At 41.1% G+C, this 19,419-nt stretch overlaps 1 protein-coding gene across 1 annotated transcript in view; it reads right to left on the bottom strand.

The window, feature by feature from the left end:
• Window positions 1–19,419, bottom strand: part of TXNRD3 (thioredoxin reductase 3) — a 70,554-nt gene that overhangs the window by 40,517 nt on the left and 10,618 nt on the right. Inside the window, exons 2-7 of the mRNA XM_034657258.1 lie at window positions 19,248–19,419; window positions 7,448–7,508; window positions 6,291–6,400; window positions 4,484–4,588; window positions 4,188–4,260; window positions 2,191–2,310 (exon numbers count right to left, since the gene is read on the bottom strand). Coding sequence (XP_034513149.1) covers window positions 2,191–2,310; window positions 4,188–4,260; window positions 4,484–4,588; window positions 6,291–6,400; window positions 7,448–7,508; window positions 19,248–19,419 — 641 coding nt within the window. The remainder of the gene's footprint in view (window positions 1–2,190; window positions 2,311–4,187; window positions 4,261–4,483; window positions 4,589–6,290; window positions 6,401–7,447; window positions 7,509–19,247) is intronic.

Genomic DNA, 19,419 nt, shown 5'->3' with positions numbered 1-19,419 from the left:
CCTCCCCCTGCTTGTTGTCCCTCTGTCTCTCTCTCTCACAAATAAAGAAATGCAATCTTAAAAAAAGAAAAGAGAGAGAGAGACTCCTTAACTACCTAATTGCCAATCCAAAATGTACCTAATTCAAACCCTATTCCATTTGTCCTTCAGGCACCATTTCCCTCCAGATGGTTCTCTTCTGAGACTCTCTAAGCCCTAAATCTTTTTTTTTTTTTAAGATTTTATTTATTTATTTGACAGAGAGAGAGAGAGAGACAGCCAGCGAGAGAGGGAACACAAGCAGGGGGAGTGGGAGAGGAAGAAGCAGGCTCCCAGCAGAGCAGGGAGCCCGATGCGGGGCTCCATCCCAGAACCCCAGGATCACGCCCTGAGCCGAAGGCAGACGCTTAACGACTGAGACACCCAGGCACCCCTCTAAGCCCTAAATCTTATCCTTAAAAATCTAGCCCCTCCTGGCTTCTGGGACATGACTCTCCCAGTTTTTCCTCACCTTCCTCACCCACCCCTTAGGTATTAACGTTTCTCAGGATCCTGTCTCTGTCTGCTACTCTTTTCCATCCATAGGGCCTCCCCAGCCCTTCTCAGCAATTCTTAAGAATTCAGCCACCACCTACAACGTGGGCTGCAAACCTAGGCCCTGCCTAGACCTCCTTCAAGCACAAACCATCCTGACAGCGACCTCCACCAGGTGTCCTGCAGGGAAAATCCATCCAAGATGAAGGATCTAGAGAGAAGGGTTCTTGAAAGTGAAGATGACCCCAAAGTTAAACTGCCAAGTGCAAAGACAACCAGCTGGTACTAAAGCTGGACCCAGAGCTCTCCATAGAGCTGAGTGTCTGGGGAAATTTGTCCATGGAGAATCTGTCCAGCCACAACTCATTATGCTGAAGTCCACCACGCCTGGCCACTAACTCACCCCTGCCTGTGTTTTCCAGCTCAGCAAATACACTGCATTGTCACCCACTCCCTCTTTCTGGATTCCTTCCTTTCCTTCACCCTCTACCCACCCTGTGACCGGGGCGCCCAGCGAAATCACCAGAAGGGTCTGCTCATGCACACATTTCCTCCATCAAAATCTCTCAGGAGACAAGTCCCCGTACTTTTTTTTAGAAATTCCATATATGTTATTCTAAGGAGACACAATCACCCATCTGCATCTAGCCTGTCAATTCCCAACCTTCAATCCTCTAAATCCACCTCACACTCTCCAGTCTGAAATCAGTCCTGGCCCAGGGCTAGGTGACAGCACCCCGCCTCACTTCCTTAGCTTTGGACTTGCCCCCCTCCCGACCTCCAACCTTCTAAATTCCTTGGATCCAGCAGGATCCAGAAGCCAAACTGTGGTTCAGTCTCCGACCTTGCTGACACTCCTCAGTGACTCTCTTACTCCCTTTGGGGTCAATCACAACTGCTTTAGATGGCATTTAAGAGCTGTCACGACCTGCTCCTCTGTAATCTTGTTTCTCCCAGCACCCCACCCCCATTTTCCATGCCAGCCATTCACTATCCCCCCAAAGACTCCACGTTTTCCTCCCACCTCCAGAGTCAGAGCTTGCTCCTTCCTGTCTTCAATGACCTGCTTCTCCGTGACCTTCAAGATTCAGCTCAAGGGTTACCTCCACCACCTCAGACTCTCAATGACACAGTACATGCCCTCAAGGCAATGCTCAAGATCACACTGTGAAGGACAGCACACAGAATCGCCTCTCTTCCAACAGATCGCGTGCTGCTTAAGGGCAGGAGTTCTGTTTTCCTCATATCTGTATTCTCAGAGCCTAATCAATAAGTGTCTATTAGATGAATCTGATGTCCATCTTTGACTCACCAAATACATATACAACTACTGGTAAAACAGAAAATGTTATGGCGATGATGGATAAAATTCAAATAATGACCCTGGCTATTCTATTTTCTTTACACTTGAAGGAAATCTGAAAATAGCAATCATTCTCCCACATTCTGTAAAGAGTCTGGAAGAGCTGTAGCTGCCAAAGGCCCAAAGGTCCCCAAAAGCAGTGACAGGTTTCAAGTGGTCACCTCTGACTCCTCTGTGCCAAAGTGGAGTCTTGATGAGCGGTCATGAAACGAATTTCAGACTCAACTACAGAAATATAAATAGCAAGTCTTTCTCTAAGGAACGCATTCTCTCTTCTTATCTCCCAATTTATATTTTGATATACTGTTACCCACCTTGTTGGTGGTATTCCCAGCCAAATTTCCTGGCGTCGCTTAATGCCTGCCCCAAAAGGGCAGCCTGATGCATCAATTTCTTAGGGACACAGCCCACATTTACACAAGTACCACCAAGACCTGAAAATGAAGATAATAGGGTTTTATTTATTTGAGATTTTATTTATTTTATTTTATTTTATTTTATTTTATTTATTTTATTTTATTTATTTGAGAGAGAGAGAGCATTAGCATGGAGACAGGCAGAGGGAGAAGCAGACTCCCCACCAAGCAGGGAGTCCAATGCGGGGTTCGATCCCAGGACCCCGGGATCGCAACCTGAGCCAAAGGCAGACGCTTAACCGACTGAGCCACCCAGGCGCCCCGAGAAGATAATAGTTTAGTGTTTCCTCTGTGTCTGTGGGTGTGTACATGGTACCACACATACAAGCGGAGCAAGCGTTGTTAAACAAGTGGAAATGACACACTCAGATGGTTGTGGGGCCAACAGCAGACCCAGCAATAACATGCACGCAATTAAGTCAAACTTCTCAACTGAGAGTCTGTGAAGGAGACCCAAAGATGAGCAAAAATACAGATGTACACTTGAATAGCTTTCTGGGGAGAGAATCCAAAACTTTCATTTGAGTCTGACCCATAAAGGGTATCTATCTATCTAATTAGATAGATACCAGAACAAGGGCTAGAACCCCAGCTTCCAGCCTTTATTCTCTGTAACTCTGACTCCTCCTCTGAGCCGACATTAGGTCCACTGCAAGCTGCCTGGTAACATCTACTTTCAATCTTGAACAGCAAAAAATAGGCCATGCGTGATGGCCCCGTGCAGGGCATGAGTCAGAAAACTCCCCTCTGATCACAGTCTCTCTTCCGGTAATCAAGAGAAGTAGGATATTTCTAGACAGGAGAGAAAGAGGGGAGAGGGCAGGAGAGAGGGAGAAAACAAAGACAGATACACACATGAATTTTTTAACATACAAATGTTAGAAGGAAAATCAAGATAGATTAGCTCTACGTGTGAAATTCTAAGGTAAAATTTTTTGAGTAAATTTGAATTTTAAAACAGGATTTTCATATTTTGTCAGGATTCCGGCAGGAACCTGATGACATCCTCAAGCTGGGAAACTAAGGAGAGTTTATAAAGAAATGATTACAGGGGCGTGGGCAGGAAGAGCGAGGAGGGAACAGAATAATGAGTGGGCCATCACCAACCCCACGTGATGGGCAAAGCACACTGAGGGAGTGACACAGCCCACGGGGGGTTGGCCATGACAGGGGAGGTGGGACCAGCAGGAAGGGACCACCAGAGCAGGAGCTGGGGGAATGAAGATCCTCCGACTCCACTCTCCTCCCTCCTTGGTTGTCCTCCCGTGAGCACTAACTGGTAGAGCCCAACTGGAAGCCGGAGGGCAAGGCTTCCAAGGCATCAGCTTTCTGGGGCATGGAAAAAGCTAGAGACATGAAGAGTGGCTCTAACGCATAAACAGAGAGTGTCCAACACAAAATCTGTGTGTTTAGTGAACACTTTCATCTACAGCTGGAAGCTCACTGCGCACTCTGTTGACCGCACCTGGACGATGACACACACACTAACATGACTTGAGCATCATGCAGCCCTTAGAGCCAGCGATGAGACTGATGCAGAAACACAAGACAAGGTCGTCGCAGACTTAGGTGAGCACCACACGGTATACACTGTGATTGCGACTAAGGGAAAATGTTGGTGTACATGTGCAAGAATTATTATGGCACAAGCGCTGGAATACTGGAGTCATGGAATTTCTTCTTTTTGCAAAATATTCATTATTTTTATATTCTTTTGTTAACTATGCGATCTTGGGTCAGTTACTTAAACTCACTGAGACTTGCTTTCCTCACCTATGAAACAGGCTAGTTACAGCTCTTGAGATAGTTGTGAGGATTAACAAGGTTGAAGAAAGCCAAAGATAGCTGTACAGAGCAGAAAATTACAAGAGTCACAACAAAGAAACACTGCTTACCCCAGGACGTTCCCTGAGGCGACGGGACCACAAAGTCTAGCACCATAACTTTCTTTCCCAAGATGGCGGCTTCCTACAAAAAAAAAGCTACATATAAAGATCTTCTCATTTTCCTGACAACCCCCCAATTTTTCTCTCCCTGAAAGGAAAAGACTGTGGAAGAACACAGTCCCTTCTCTTTTTTAATACAATAAAAGCTTGGACTATAACATCAAAATTGGCTTTTTTAAAGTAGCTGAAGAAGTGCTTGAAGCAATCACCAGGAAAATTATCTCTGGGTTTCGTTATTTTCATACCTGAGCACACGCAAGGCCACCAGAACCGCCCCCAATGACAATGAGGTCATAATCATATGCTGAATCTTCCTGAAGGAGCTTCTGTAATAAACCACTCTGATGGGCCTACGGATCAAAGGAGAGAGGAAGGCATGACCTGTTTTAAATCTGTTCCTTTGTACCCTATGTTGAATTAGCACGCGCTGCTTTTCTAAAACTCTTAGAAACAGTCCCTAATTCATCTAAGCTCTTATTGTAAATTTATCTAGATGGTATTCAAATAGGGTCCCACTAGGTAGAACGTACGCTAAGAACATACATTTTTGTTCATTATCACCTGATGGCTACACGTGTCAAATGACCCACAGGTCACGGCTTTATGACAGGCGAGGCCATTTTCCTTGGTCTAATCATCAAAGCATTATAACTCAGGAAAACAGCCAAGCACCATTTTTCAGGATCCTCTATCTCCTGTCCATCTGTGCTGGGCTTTATTTGGAAAACCACTCCCAAGTATCATCAGCGGCATGTGCACGTCAGATTTTTACATGGTTTCTCATAAATTGACCTAAATTTTGCAGCATCCTGGTAAACTTCCTACACAACACAACATTTTGCTTTTTCTTTCAGCAACGGTCATAAGGCTAGCTCTGCACGATGGTCTCCTGCTCACTCGGCCCTCCTTCTGATCAGAAGTAGCTTACGCAAGTTGAGACGATCAATGCATGATGTAGTAATAGTTCTGTTTATGTGAAGGTGGGTGCTCCATCCCATGAGCTGGCTTTATATTTTTACTTTTTTATTTTCTATTTTGTTATATTAGTCCCCATGCAGTACATCCCCAGTTTTTGAAGCTGGCTTTAGTAACACCATGTGGCACCAGCTCATCCTGGGAAGCACAGTGGAAGCACTGTGTCACTGCAGGACGCAGCACATGCCACATGGCCCCAGATGGATGCGTGCTCATGGAGGCTTCCAGCACATTCCAAAAAGGACCCCTTTGGCCTCCTTACTATTAGGTGCCCTTAGGAAAATACATCTCCTAACCACCTTCCATGCAGTATGAAATGGAACTGATAACTCTACATCTCCAGATTCCTCCTCTGACATCTTTTCCAGGTTAGGAATGTCAAGACCAGCACTTCCCAAGGTGCTTAAGGGCCTCTCATTACGGTTCATACCACCATGTGAGCTGAGGTGTAGCTTCGGGGCTAATGAAGCAGGATGTTGATAGATAACGACGGTGATCATAGATTAACATAAATCCAGACATAGATCCAAAACTCTATTTTCCCAAGAAAATCTAATTTTAAGTCTCAAATATAAGTATTTAATCACTGATTGCTACCATTTACATACATACATTAAAAAAATACAAGGGAACACTATTTTAATAAAAGGAAGTAATTATAAAACAAGGACCTAACTTAAGAAGGAACATCAATTTTATCTATCACCACTTTCAAGATTATCTGATAACCACCCTCTATGCTTTTCCACCTTACAACTTCTAAAAGATAAATGAATAGACTCCTTTTTTTTAAAAGATTTTATTTATTTATTTGACAGAGAGAGAGAAAGAGAGCACACAGCCGGGGGGAGGGGCAGAGGGAGGGACAGAAGCAGACTCCCCACTGAGCAAGGAGCTGACCTGGGGCTCGATCCCAGGACCCTGGGATCATGACCAGAGCTGAAGGCAGATGCCCAATTGACTGAGCCACCCAGACATCCCACGAATAGACTCCTTTTTTAAAAGCCATTTTCTCCCCTTTTAGATAGATTTAAAAACAAACTGAACAAATAGCATTAAAAACATATGATACATTACCTGGAAAGTTCGATCACATCCACCCATATGCACTTTATTCACAAAAATATTGGGCACAGTTCTCTGATTAGTGATCTCTGACAGCACTTCTTGGACATTGGCCCCATCATCTGAAGAATAAAAACTTAAATATATAAGAATATTGAAAGGGTTCCAAACTTTTGGGAGTTGAACAGAAGTGTTACAACACCAGACGCTCACATGCACATACCCATAAAACATATTTACATATTATATAACTTCATGAAATGATGACTCAAGAAGGGGAAACGCCTGTTTTCAAAGGAAACCTTAAAGAATAAAGACAAATCTACAAATTCATTTAAAACGAACCCTTCTAAATTAGATTTTGATCTATCATTCAATGGTCTTGCCAAGACAAATAAATAAAAACCCTCTTTAAAGAGCAGTATCAGGATAAAACCTACTTCCACTGTCATAAGTCACAAGATGCTTCCTATAGTTACATTTGAAAAATCTTTATGATCCACAGTCCAAAATGTCTCCTCTGCCCATAAATATAAAACAAGGCCATGACTGCTTATGACTGCTCTATGTGGTATACGCCGTAGAAAAGTCTCAAAGATTCAAGAACATTTCACTTGTTAAGGAGACATGGCTAAAAAGAGTTGGTGAAGTCTGGTGAAGGCAGAGGTCAAGCTCTTTTCTGTTCACCACCCTGTTTCCCACCCTTGCAGATCACAAGTGTGGGTAAACCATTTGGTTAATATTAGATGGATGGGTGCGTGGATGACAAGAATTAAAAATATAAAGCTGAAAAATTAATGTGTTCCCCTCGTGCATAATACAATCAGGAAATAAGGGTAGTTTCTTTTCATTTATTACAGCTCAATCTATTTTGCCGGAAAGTTGGCAGATACATAGGAAATGCCTGAAGTACCTCAACCCTAGCAGTTGTATACGTCTTCTTCCTGCTCCCTTCCCTCCAATATGAAAAGTATATAAATTAAAAAAAAAAACTACACCAAATTATTTGTCAGAAAGAGTTCTATTTTCTGCATGGTTGAATGGAGACCAAAACAGCTCACCTAACCCAAAGAGACAGGAGAAAATTGAATTGAACAAAGCAAACGGGAAGTAGTCGATCTTGTTGACGTTTGTTACAAACAACAGTATATACTACCCACTCTACTTACCAACTTGATCAAGTTCCAAGATATTACATTCAATTCCCAAAGAAGAAAACAGTTCTTTGACCTGGAACAAAAATTTACCTGAGTTTTACTCTCAAAAAGATTCAAGAGAGTTATGGAATATGGGCATAAACATGTCCAAAGCAAATGTCCAGTTGTCTAAGTTGCAAAGTAGTATTCTAACACCCAGTCCTTACCGTCACTTAACGACCTTCAGTGCCCTCAGCCCTCAAGATAAAGCCCAAATGTTTCATTTCCAAGATGGAGACACTGGGAGCTTGGCAGACCTGCTCCCTGGTGAAACACCCACAACTGGTGAAAATTCATTTAAAAAATCACCATTTAAAGTCTCTGGGAAGTGTCTAATGGGCACACAACAAATAAAACATTTAGTCAAAAAGATGCGGTAGATGTCAGTAGGAACAGGAAGAGTCTGCTCCTGTCCCTCCCTCCCCTGCCCTAGGTCAGTTTGACAGAGCCCCACTTCAAGTGAGTGCGGACAAGGAAAGGAGGCTCCCTACTCCCTGAAATCGCTGTCACCAGAAGGGGCAGGCCACCAGCATTTCTTAGTCTCCCCATAGCTCTGAGTGGCAAAGGCTACGTTCCTGGAGAGCATGGCTAACCACACAGGGGCTCCTTTCCTCCTTCCTCCACACAGCCCCCACTCATAGAGCAAAGGCTCTACCCCAGGCTGAAACTAGTGTAGAGCAAGGCTGCAGGCTGGGAGAGGTAAGCCAAGGAGACCAGACGTTACAGTCCCCACCCAGAGCCCTGCTCGTAAAGTAGGGTTGTCACTCCGAGAGATTCAGGTCACTGTCCTACCCCTAGATCTGAAGCAAGGTCTCAGAGATTTTGCCCAGAGGAAGAGGTAAACCATAAGATCAGAGAGCTCCAAAGCTCTATCCAAAAGAAATGACTTTATTTGAAATAGACCGTGTGGAAGGGCAAATCTAAAGGCAATGGAGATTTTGGTGGTAAGCAACAAAGAGAAGCCTGGTAGCTTCATTAGAGTAACAGGCTAAGCTGCAAGTCAGCAAGTTGACCAGAGAAAACTGGGACAGAGATCGTTAAGAATAGTCCCTCCAGGGTGAGAATAAGCCACAAATATGCCTCCAAAACTACCCCTGAAAAAGGGCCCAGATTTAACTGGACAAGAGCATGGAACAATTTACACACCCAGGATATTGTCAAAAACAATAGAGCAACTAGCCTGCAATTAAGGGGGCCTAACATCTAGGTATGATACCAACAGAGACAGAAAACATAACACAAAATAGGTGATGGGGATTAAGGAGGACACTTGTTGGAATGAGCACCGGGTAATGTATGGAATTGCTGAATCACTATACTGTACACCTGAAACTAAGAAACACTGTATGTTAACTGGAGTTAAAATGAAAATTTAACTAAAAAAAGAAAAGAAAAAGAAAAACATCACACAGTCAACTAGAGCCCTGCTAAAATCTGTCATTCCAGGGTGACTGTACACATATCCAAGAGGGCACACTCTGAGAAGTGACACCAGAGGCTCTGTCTGTCGGTGGAGATAAACTTCCCTAAGACAATCCTGCCAACTTACTATAGAGAAATAAACAATCAAAGAAAACAAGCCACAAAGAGGAAAGAGTCAATACCTGGAGTTGCTACACTATCCCACCTGAAATGTCCAGGTCCGACCAAAAAAAACTACAAGGCATTCAAAGAAACAGGAAAGTGGATCCATAGACAGGAAGAAAAGCAGGCAAGAGAAACAGCCTCTGAAAAGGCCCAGATGTCATAGTGAATACACAAAGTAGCCATGACAAATATGTTCAAAGAACTAAATAAAGTTATGTTTAAGGAGATGAAGAAAGGTAATAGAAATTATTTTTGAAAATCAAATGGGAAGTACAGAGTTGGAAAGCACAATAAAATGAAAAGTTCACTAGAGTGCTTCGACAGTAGATTTAACCTGGCAGAAGAAAGAATTAGGACACTTGAGGTTAGATCAATGGAGATTGTGCAACCTGACGCCACAGAGAAAGAAGACTGAGGAAAAATGGATAATCTCAGAGAAACAGGAGACACTACTAAGCACACCAACATACAGTGTGGATATGAGAAAAAAGGAAAGAGAATAAAGGAGAAGAAATTTTTTTTGAAGAAATGTCCAAAATGTCCCAAATTTGATAATATCCAAGAAGCTCAACAATCCGTGGATAATCTTACGAGGATTCCTTGTACTTGATAAATTACTGTTTTCTTACAGCTTTCAATATTCTCTCCTTGTCTTGTTTTTCTGCAGTGTGACTACAATGTGTCTTGGTGTGGGTCTCTACGGGCTTTTCCTTCTTGGGAGTGTTTTGAGCTTCTTGTGTTTGCATATTCACATCTTTCTTCAAGTTTGGGGAGTTTTTGGCTATGATTTCTTCAAACAAGCTTTATGATCCTTTCTTCCCGAACTCCTGTAATGTATATATTGTTCTACTCTATTATGTCCCTCAAATCTGCTACTCTGTGTTCATTTTTCTTCATCCTTTTTTCTTTTTGTGCCTCAAGCTCAATAATTTCAAATTCCCTGTCTTCAAATTCACTGATTTTTTTTTCCCTGCTGGTTGGAGTTTTCCATTCAAACATGCTAGTGAATTTTTCAATTCAGTTATTGTATTTTTCAGTTTAGAGTTCCTGTGTGGTTATTTTTTTGTTGATAATCTTATTTTGTTTCTATATCATTTTCCTGATTTCTGTTAACTCTTTGTATTTTCCTCTGAGTGTATTTAAAATAGTTGTTTTGAAGTCTTTGTCTAGTAAATCTGAAGGCTGTATTTGCTCAGGATGTTTTTGGAGATCTATTTTTTCTTTTGAATGGACCATGTTATTTTGTTTCTTTGTATGCATATGATCTTTTGTTGAAAATTCACCACATAAAACAACTGCCTCTCCTAGTCTTTGCAGACTGGCTTCATGCTGGGGGAGAACTTCACTAATCAGTGCAGCATGAGGGCTTAAGGTCTTCTGAGGCCTTTTCCAGGCATTTGTCTTTCCTTGTATGTGCTTTTCACATATGGGCTCAGTTTTCCTGTATAGAAGGCTGTTTCAAAGTGTGTTAAATTCCATAAGAATCTCTCCCCTGCTTCTTGGGATCTTAGCTGTTCTGTTGTATTCTTCTGCAATTTCTTGCCCCCAGGCGTCTGCAGATTTGAAGTCCACTTTCAGTTTTCACAAGCCATGCCCACTGCTTCTCATGGCTTCATTCAGCCTAAGATCCCAGACCTTCTGACTGTCTGTATAATCTGTGCTAGACATCAAAGACACAAATCTCTTAGGCAGCCCTGAGTTAAGAACATTGCAGATTTGGTCTCTCTGCTCTCTTCGTTTTGTGGAAGGAAACTGGGGCCCAGACTGCTGCTCACCTCTTAACTGTCCCTTGGAGCATCAAGGAGTGGGTGAGGGAAAGGCCATTAAGAATGCCACAGAATTTTCTACCATTTTAAATGTGGCATTTTCTTCATTGGGCATATGCTTCATCGTTGTAGATATGTGACTAGTTTCCAGAGCTCCTACTAAGTCATCTAAAATCTTGCAGTCCAGAGGCAGAGGGATAAGATATTTAAAGTGTTAAAAGAAAAAACTATTGGGCACCTGGGTGGCTCAGTGAGTTATGTGTTTGCCTTCAGCTCAGGTCATGATCCCAGGGTCCTGGGATCGAGCCCCACATCTGCTTCTCCCTCTGCCTCTGCCACTACTCCTGTCTGTGCGCTCTCTCTCTCAAATAAAAAAAATCTTTAAAGAAAATAAAAGAAAAAAACTATCAACCAAAAATTCTATATCTAGCAAAAAAAACCACAAACAAACCCAAAACAAACAAACAAACAAACAGTCCTTCAAATATGAGGCAGAAATTAAGACTTTCTCAGACAAACAAAAGTTGAGGGAGCATTAATACTAGACCCGCCCTACAAGAAATGCTATTGGGAGTTCTTCAAGTTGAAATGAAAAATGCTATACAGGAATTAAGCCATCTGAAAATGCAAAGTTCTTCAGTAAAAGTAAATATTGGGACAAACATATAAAGAAGTATTATTATAATTTTAGTTTATAATCACATTTTCTTACTCTTCTATAGACTTTTAAAAAATAGCATAAAAATAACTACAAATCTATGATAATGGGTACACAATATATAAAAATGTAATCTGTGAGATTGATAATGTAAAAAGAGGCAGAACTATGAAGGAGCACAGTTTTTGTGTGTGATGGAAGTTAAATGGTGATCAGTTTGAAACAAATAATACCTTTAGAATGTTATATGTAATTCCCACGGTAACTACAGAAATATCTAGTAAGCACACACAAATGGACAAGGGAAGGATCACTAAAAAAAATAAACACAAAAGAAGACAAAAGAAGACTGTAAGAAAGAAAATGGTGGAAATGTAAAAAGAAGACTGTAAGAAAGAAAATGGTGGAAATGGTGGAAAAAGACTATAAGAAAGAAAATGGTGGACAAAAAAACTATGATATCCACAGAACAAATAAAATGCCGAAAGTCCTTCCCTTGGGTGCCTGGGTGGCTCAGTCAGTTGAGCATCTGCCTTTGGTTCAGGTCATGATCCCAGAGTCCCGGGATTGAGTCCCATGGTGGGCTCCTTGCTCAGCAGGGAGTCTGTTTCTCTCTCTGCCCCCAACCCGACTCACTCACATGCTCTCTCTCTCACTCACATGCTCTCTCTCTCTCTCACAAAAATAAAATCTTCAAAAAAAAAAAGTCCTTCCCTAACAATAATTACTTGAAATATAAATGGAATAAATTCTACAATCAAAGGACATAGACTGGCAGAATGGATAAAAGGCCAGGATCATGCTGTCTAGAAGAAACTCATTTTAGAGCTAAGGACACACATCAATTAAAAGTGAAAGGATGGAAAAAAATATTCCATGTATATAGTAAAGAAAAGAGAGAAGGCATGGCTCCACTGAGATAAGGCAAAATAAACTTTAAATCAAAACTGTTACAAGAGACTAAAAAGGATAATATATAACAATAAAAGAGTTAATATACCAAGATGATATAATAATTATAAAAATAGAACCACCAAATATCAAAGCTTCAAATATATGATGCAAACACTAAACAAATTGAAGATAGAAATGGGCAGAATTACAATTACAATAAGAGACTTCAATATTTCACTTTCAAAACCGGGTAGACCAACCAGACAAAAGATAAGGAACCAGGGGCGCCTCGGTAGTGCAGTCGTTAAGCGTCTGCCTTCGGCTCAGTGCATGATCCCGGCGTTCAGGGATCAAGTGCCACATTAGGCTCCTCTGCTGGGAGCCTGCTTCTTCCTCTCCCACTCCCCTGCTGTGTTCCCTCTCTCGCTGGCTGTCTATCTCTGTCACATAAATAAATAAAATCTTTAAAAAAAAAAAAAAGATAAGGAACCAGAGGACTGAAAGAACACTGCAGACCAAATGGACTTCATAGACATATTACAAAACACTCTATACAACGTAAGCAGAAAAGGCATTTCAAGTACACATGGAACATTCTCCATGATAGACTATACACTAGGCCACAAAACAAGTCTTAATTAAAAAAATGAAATCGTACAAAGTATCTTTTTTGTTCATAGAATGAAACTAAAAATCAATAGCAGAAAGAAGAGTAGGAAATCCACAAATGTGTGGAACTTAACACACTCAAACAATTGGTCAATGAAGAAGTCACAAGGGAAATTAGAGAATATCTTGACAAAGGAAAATAAAACATACCAAACAAAACACACCAAAATTCATGGAATGCAGTGAAAGTAGCAATTCAAGGAAAATCGATGGCTATAAATGCTTATATTAAAAAAGAGAACAGATCTTAAATCAATAACCTAACTTCACACCTTAAGGAACTAGAAAGAGCACATAACTAAACTCATAGCCAGCAAAGGGGAGGAAACGACATAAACATTAGAGCAGGGATAAACAAACAGAGAATAGAAAACAATAGAGAAAATCAACAAAACTAAGAGTTACTTCTTTGAGAAGATCTACAAAAATTGACATAACTTTAGTTATACTAAAAAAAAAAAAACCAGAGAAGACACAAATAACTAACATCAGAATTGAAAGAGGGACCATTACTACTGTTTTTACAGAAAGAAAAAGGATTACAAGAGTATTATGAACAACTGTATGCTAACAAATTAGATCATCTAGATGAAATTTATAAATTCCTAGAAACACACACCTACTAAGACTGAATCATGAATAAATGAATAGTAAATGTGAATAGACCTGTGACTAGTAAGGAAACTGAATCTGTAATCAAAAGCCTCCCAACAAAGAAAAGCCCAGAACTAAACAGCTTCACTGGTGAATTCTACCAAACATATGGAGAAGAATAAACACCAATCCTCCTCAAACTCTTTCAAAAAATCAAAAAGGGTACACTTCTAAACTCACCCTGCAAGGCCACCATTATCCTGATACCAAAGCCAGACAAAGATGCTACAAGAAAACTACAGACCAACAACAGACCCTGATGAACAGTGACACAAAAATCCTCAACCAAATGCTAGCAATACAAATTCAACAGTATATTGAAAAGATTATGCAACATGACCAAGTGGGATTTATTTCTAGAATGTAAGGATGGTTCAACATATAAATACAAATCAATGTAATACACCACATTAACAGAACAAAGGGAAAAACTACATGATCATCTCAATGAATGCAGATAAAGCACTTAGGAAAATTCAACGTTTTTTCATGACAAAAACGCTCAAAAAACTAAGAATAAAAGAAAACTACCCCAACATACTAAAGACCATATATGAAAGCCCACAGATAATACCATACTTGACGGTGAAAGACTGAAAGCATTTCCTCTAAGACCAGGAACAAAACAAGGATACCTGCTTTCACCAATTCTACTCAACATAGTACCGGAAATCCGAGTCAGAGAAATAAGGCAAGAAAAAGAAATAAAAGGCATCAAAATTGTAAAAGAAATATAACTTTCTCTGTTCACTATTTCTGATATATAAAAGCCCTAACGATTGCATAAAAAAACCTTAATAAACAAATTCAGCAAAGTTGTAGGATACAAAATCAACACAAAAAATCAGTTGCTTTTCTATATATTAGCAATGAACAATCTAAAAGAGAAATTAAGAAAAAATTCCACTTATAATAGCTTAAAGAAGCCTACTTAGGAATAAACTTAGGAAGGAGGCAAAGACTTGGACACTGAAAACTACATGTTACTGAAAGAATTAAAGACACCAATAAATGGAAAGAAACCCCACATTCATGGACTAGAAGACTTCATATTGGTAATATGATCTACATATTGAGTGTAGTCTCTACCGAAAACAAATTTTGCAAAAATGCATACAGATATTAGCCATTAACAAATGGCCAATGAGGACACAAAAAGATAGCCAACATCACTAGCCATCAGGGAAATGCAAATCAAAACCATAATGAGATACCACTTCATGCCCATTAAGATAACTACTATCAAAACAAAACAAAACAAAAAACAAAATAACAAGTGTTGGCAAGGATTTGGAGAAATTGGAAACTCTGTGCACTGTTGGTGGAAAAATAAAATAGCGTGACCACTATGGAAAACAGTATGGTGGTTCCTAAAAAAATAAAAAATAGAACTACTTTATATGTGATCCAGCAATTCCCACCTCTGGGTATATACCAAAAGAATTCAAAGGAGGGACTCAAACACATATTTGTACACCCATGTTCACGGCAGCAACATTCACATTGGCCAAAAGGTGGAAGGGCCCCAAGTATCCATCAATGGATGAACTGACAAACAGCATGTGGTAAATACATACACACGATGGATATTAATCAGAAAAGAAATTCTGACACAGGCAACAACATAGTTGAACTCTGAGGACACTGTACTCAGTGAAATAAGCCAGTCACAAATAATTCCACTTACATGAGGTAAGGAGATTAGTCAAATTCATAAAGACAGAAAGCAGAATGGTGGCTTCCAGGGCTTGATGGGAGGGGAAATGAGGAACTCGGTTCCGGGAAGATGAAAGATAGCAGGAATGGTTGCCCAACAACAGTTAAAACAGTCAAGTTTATGTATATGTATATTTTGCTTCCCCCCAAAAAGCTAATAATAGATGTATAAAATTTTAACACACAAACATGAATTAGGGCTGGGGAAACATGGCTTAAAGTTAACATGGGGAAGGGGTTTTAAATATCAGAGTTTAAATATCAAACTCTCCACTGTAGTTTGGGCCATTATCTTGTATCTGACTTGAACAGTAGCCTCCTGACTAGTCTAGCAGCTTCCACACTTAGTCTAATCTTCACACCACTGCCAGATTTCAAATCACATAACTTTCATTCCTCTTCTCAAAAGTCTGAGACGGCTCTGCCTACATCATTAAGTCCACACTTACCAGTGAGCGTTTTGAGGTCTCATCAATATCACTTTGAAAGTAAATTTCCAGCCATTTTCCAATTTACTCTCCTGATTTCTATCATATCCCGTCCGTCCAGCCACACTATTTTCATTTCATCATTTCCTAGTTTTGCTTATACTAATTCCCTAGCTAGATGTTCTTTCTTACCTACAGATACCCAATGTATCCCTCGAGGAACCGCTTAAATAGTTTCCCTGAAAATTTTCTGATCCCCACAGAAGCAACTGTCTTTGTCTCTCATTCTCACAGCCCTTGTTTCTTTACAGGCACTGCCTGCAGGACAGGACAGCCAGGTGATAACTGTTTGCTGGACTATGAGTTCTTAGGAAGAAAGACCAGTTTATTCATTTTCATGTCCCCAAATACTCGGCCCCCATAACGCTTACTGAATGATGTTAGTAGCCCCATCAAGGAACAAACCTCTCTATAGGACTCTGTGCAGGTAAGGACAGATATGAAACATGGTGTCCAATTTGGGGTGATACATTTCAAAGCTTCATAGTCAAGCTATTAAACAATGAAATTAGTGAAGTGTCACGTGTACAGATAAATGATATGAGTACCTAAAGAAAGTGGGCTGCTTAGACAGACAAGAGGAACACTCAGGGAAAATACTAAAAGATCTGCCATCCAAGTAGAAGCAGGTTCTTAATTCTATGCACTGGAGCAACGTTCAACTCCACAACTGAGTACATGTTTCAGTGAGACAAATTTTGCCTCAATTTTTTCAAAAATTCTTATAATCGGAGCTGTCCAATTACATAATGGGACTGAAACTACTGGCCACATTATTGGAAGTGTTGACAAACACAGGGTGGAGGATCATTTGTCCTAAGATTTTCTGCATCAGCGAAGGTTTAACTAGAACGACCTAAGACCATTTATTAATTCAACACAAATTAAATGCCCGACACTGTTCTAATCCCAGTGATACAGCACTAGACAGGCACAGTTCTGATCTCTTGGCCCTTTTATAAGCTCCAAAGGACAACTTAAAAACAAACAAACAAAAAGACAGAAGGTAGTGCTTAGAAACAGACCAATGCATATACAAGAACCGGGTGGATGATGAGTGAGCATTCAAAGTAGCACAGAAAGGATAGATTCTCCAATAACTGAAGCAGGGATAACTGATATGTCATAAAGCAAAAAACAAACTGGATCCCCACTCAGCATCAAGTACAGGTGGAATAAAGAAGATGAGCGTGAAAAGCACACTCTAAACTTTCAGGACCTAAAACAGGAGAGTATCTTTAAGACCTCAGAATAGAAACAGATTTCTTAAATGTGACATAAAAAGCACGAACTATTAAAGGAAAAAAAAAGTGACAAATTCAGCCTCATTAAACTTGGCAAATTTCAGGTAGCTAAAAGATCGCATAATCAGAGTGAAAAGAAAAGCCAAATCTGGGACATTTCCAACATATACAACCAAACGATTAGTATCCTAAATATACAAAGAACACCTACAAGTCAGCACAAAAATAAAAACATTATAGAGAAATAAGCAAAAGATGTGAACATTTCATAAAAGAGGAAACCCAAATGACCCACAAACACAAGAGAAGATGTTCAACTTCCTCAGGGAAAATGCAAAATTAAAGCCACAGTAAACTACCATTTCATAACTGCCAGAATGGTAATAATTAAATGTATCACCTATTCGCAAGCAAGTAGGGCAAGGGGAACTGTTATACGCTGCCAGTGGGAGAGTAAATTGGTATAATCAGTTGGAAAAACATCTTTGCATTACTTAGGTAAGGTAGAAATCAGGCATCCTCTATGGTCCTGCAATTCAGCTTCAAGATATCTACTCTAAGGTAAGTGTTACACACATGCACTGGAAGATATGTGCAAGAAAAGGCACAGCTACATTGTTTTCAAATACAAATACTAGACACTGCACAATCAATAAACTACGGCATGATTCATCCTAGGTATTACAGATATGAAATTTAACAAACCACAGCTACAGATACTAACATGCATGAATCTCTAAAACATAACTGTTGAGAGAAAAACTGCAAAATAATACGTATGCATGATAAAACAAGCCAAAAGGAACAAAATATCATTTAAGGATATACACGTATTTGGCAAAACTGTAAAGAAAAGCAAGGAATTCTGGATAGTGGTTAACCCTGGGGGGAGGGAGGAGTATGTAATGTGAATATTAATAAAGGGAAACCTCACCACCTACCACCCTTCCTCCATAAAAAAGCATCCCTCTCCTCTGTTCAGCAGACTTGCCTATGGTTTTGCCTATGGTTTCACGGTAGCTTGCTTATCCTGGATTGTAATTCTCTGCTATTCCTGAATAAGCCCATTTTTGCTGGTGAGATAACTGACAGTTTTACTTTTTAAGGTTAGCAGTAACCAGAGAGAGACATCCAAGGTTTCCAAAATACTAGTGTTTTACTATTCTTTAAGATGTATATGTATGATATACATGTTTTCTCAAACAATATAGAAGGCAATGTAAACTTGAAATAAATCTGAAAAACATAGCCTATAATTTGACAAACCTAACCCAACACTTTATGTTTTTGCATATTTCATTTATTGTTATTTCAGCTTTTTGTAATGTACAGTTTGAAACACTGGAAGTCCCTATCATACAGATGGGTTTATCTTCCAAAGGTTCGTTTCTAAATGAGTTATTTTTTCCACTAAGAACAGATGTACCCCTAAAAATAATGCTGTATTCCCAGCTAGCCCCCACCAAAGTTAAGGTAGTGTGCAAGACAGCTGAAACTACCCATCACCCGGTACCATCCTCTCACCCTCCATAATGTTCTTTTTACAGGATGTAGAAACCAGGGCTCCGTGGGGTTCTGTAACCTGGTCAAGGTCATGCGGTTAGGAAGTGGGATCTGAATCCAGCTCTAGTCTCCTCCCAAGTCGTGGCCTCTCCTCACATCACCCTTTTATCAGGCAAAAACTTTTTGGAAATCTCTCCAAACAAACTCTTGATAAAGAAGCCAACGTCAGGCTAACAGCCAGAAGGGGGAGAACCAGGGGTTAACCCCCCAGGCCGAGGCCCCAGAACAACTATGCTAGGCCTAGGAGGTGGCAGCGTGGCCGCCTCTCCAGCGGTGCCAACGGGGCCAAGCCACTGGGCCGGGTCCTCGTTGTGTGTCACCATCACCCCTGGTCCCGGGTCCCGAGTCCCGGCCGCCGAACACTCGCGTGGCCTCCCTGTTCGAGTCCGAGGGCTGAACGGGCGGCACTCGGGCCCCAGGGGCGCGGGAGGGATAAGACCCCGGACTCCGGAAGACCTCGCCTCCCCCAGGCTCCCACTGCCCTAGCAACGTGCCGGCCCCGACCCCCGCCCCGCCCGGCCCCGCCCCGCCTACCCGCGTGCTGTGCGGGCAGTAACTCTTGCTGAAGATCATGACGCGGTTACCCTCGATGAGGCCCAGGAGGCGGCGCCGCAGCTCGTCGCGGGCCTCGGAGGACGAGCGGCCCGTCCCGGGAGACGACAGGCGGGGTCGGCGCCCTGGCGGCGAAGACACTGGCACGCCGCGG

The sequence above is a fragment of the Ailuropoda melanoleuca genome, chromosome 4, assembly GCF_002007445.2.
Source record: "Ailuropoda melanoleuca isolate Jingjing chromosome 4, ASM200744v2, whole genome shotgun sequence".
NCBI classification, from domain to species: Eukaryota; Metazoa; Chordata; class Mammalia; order Carnivora; family Ursidae; genus Ailuropoda; species Ailuropoda melanoleuca.
Note: the sequence above shows the minus strand (reverse complement) of the source record. Positions and strands in the feature narration are given on the sequence as shown.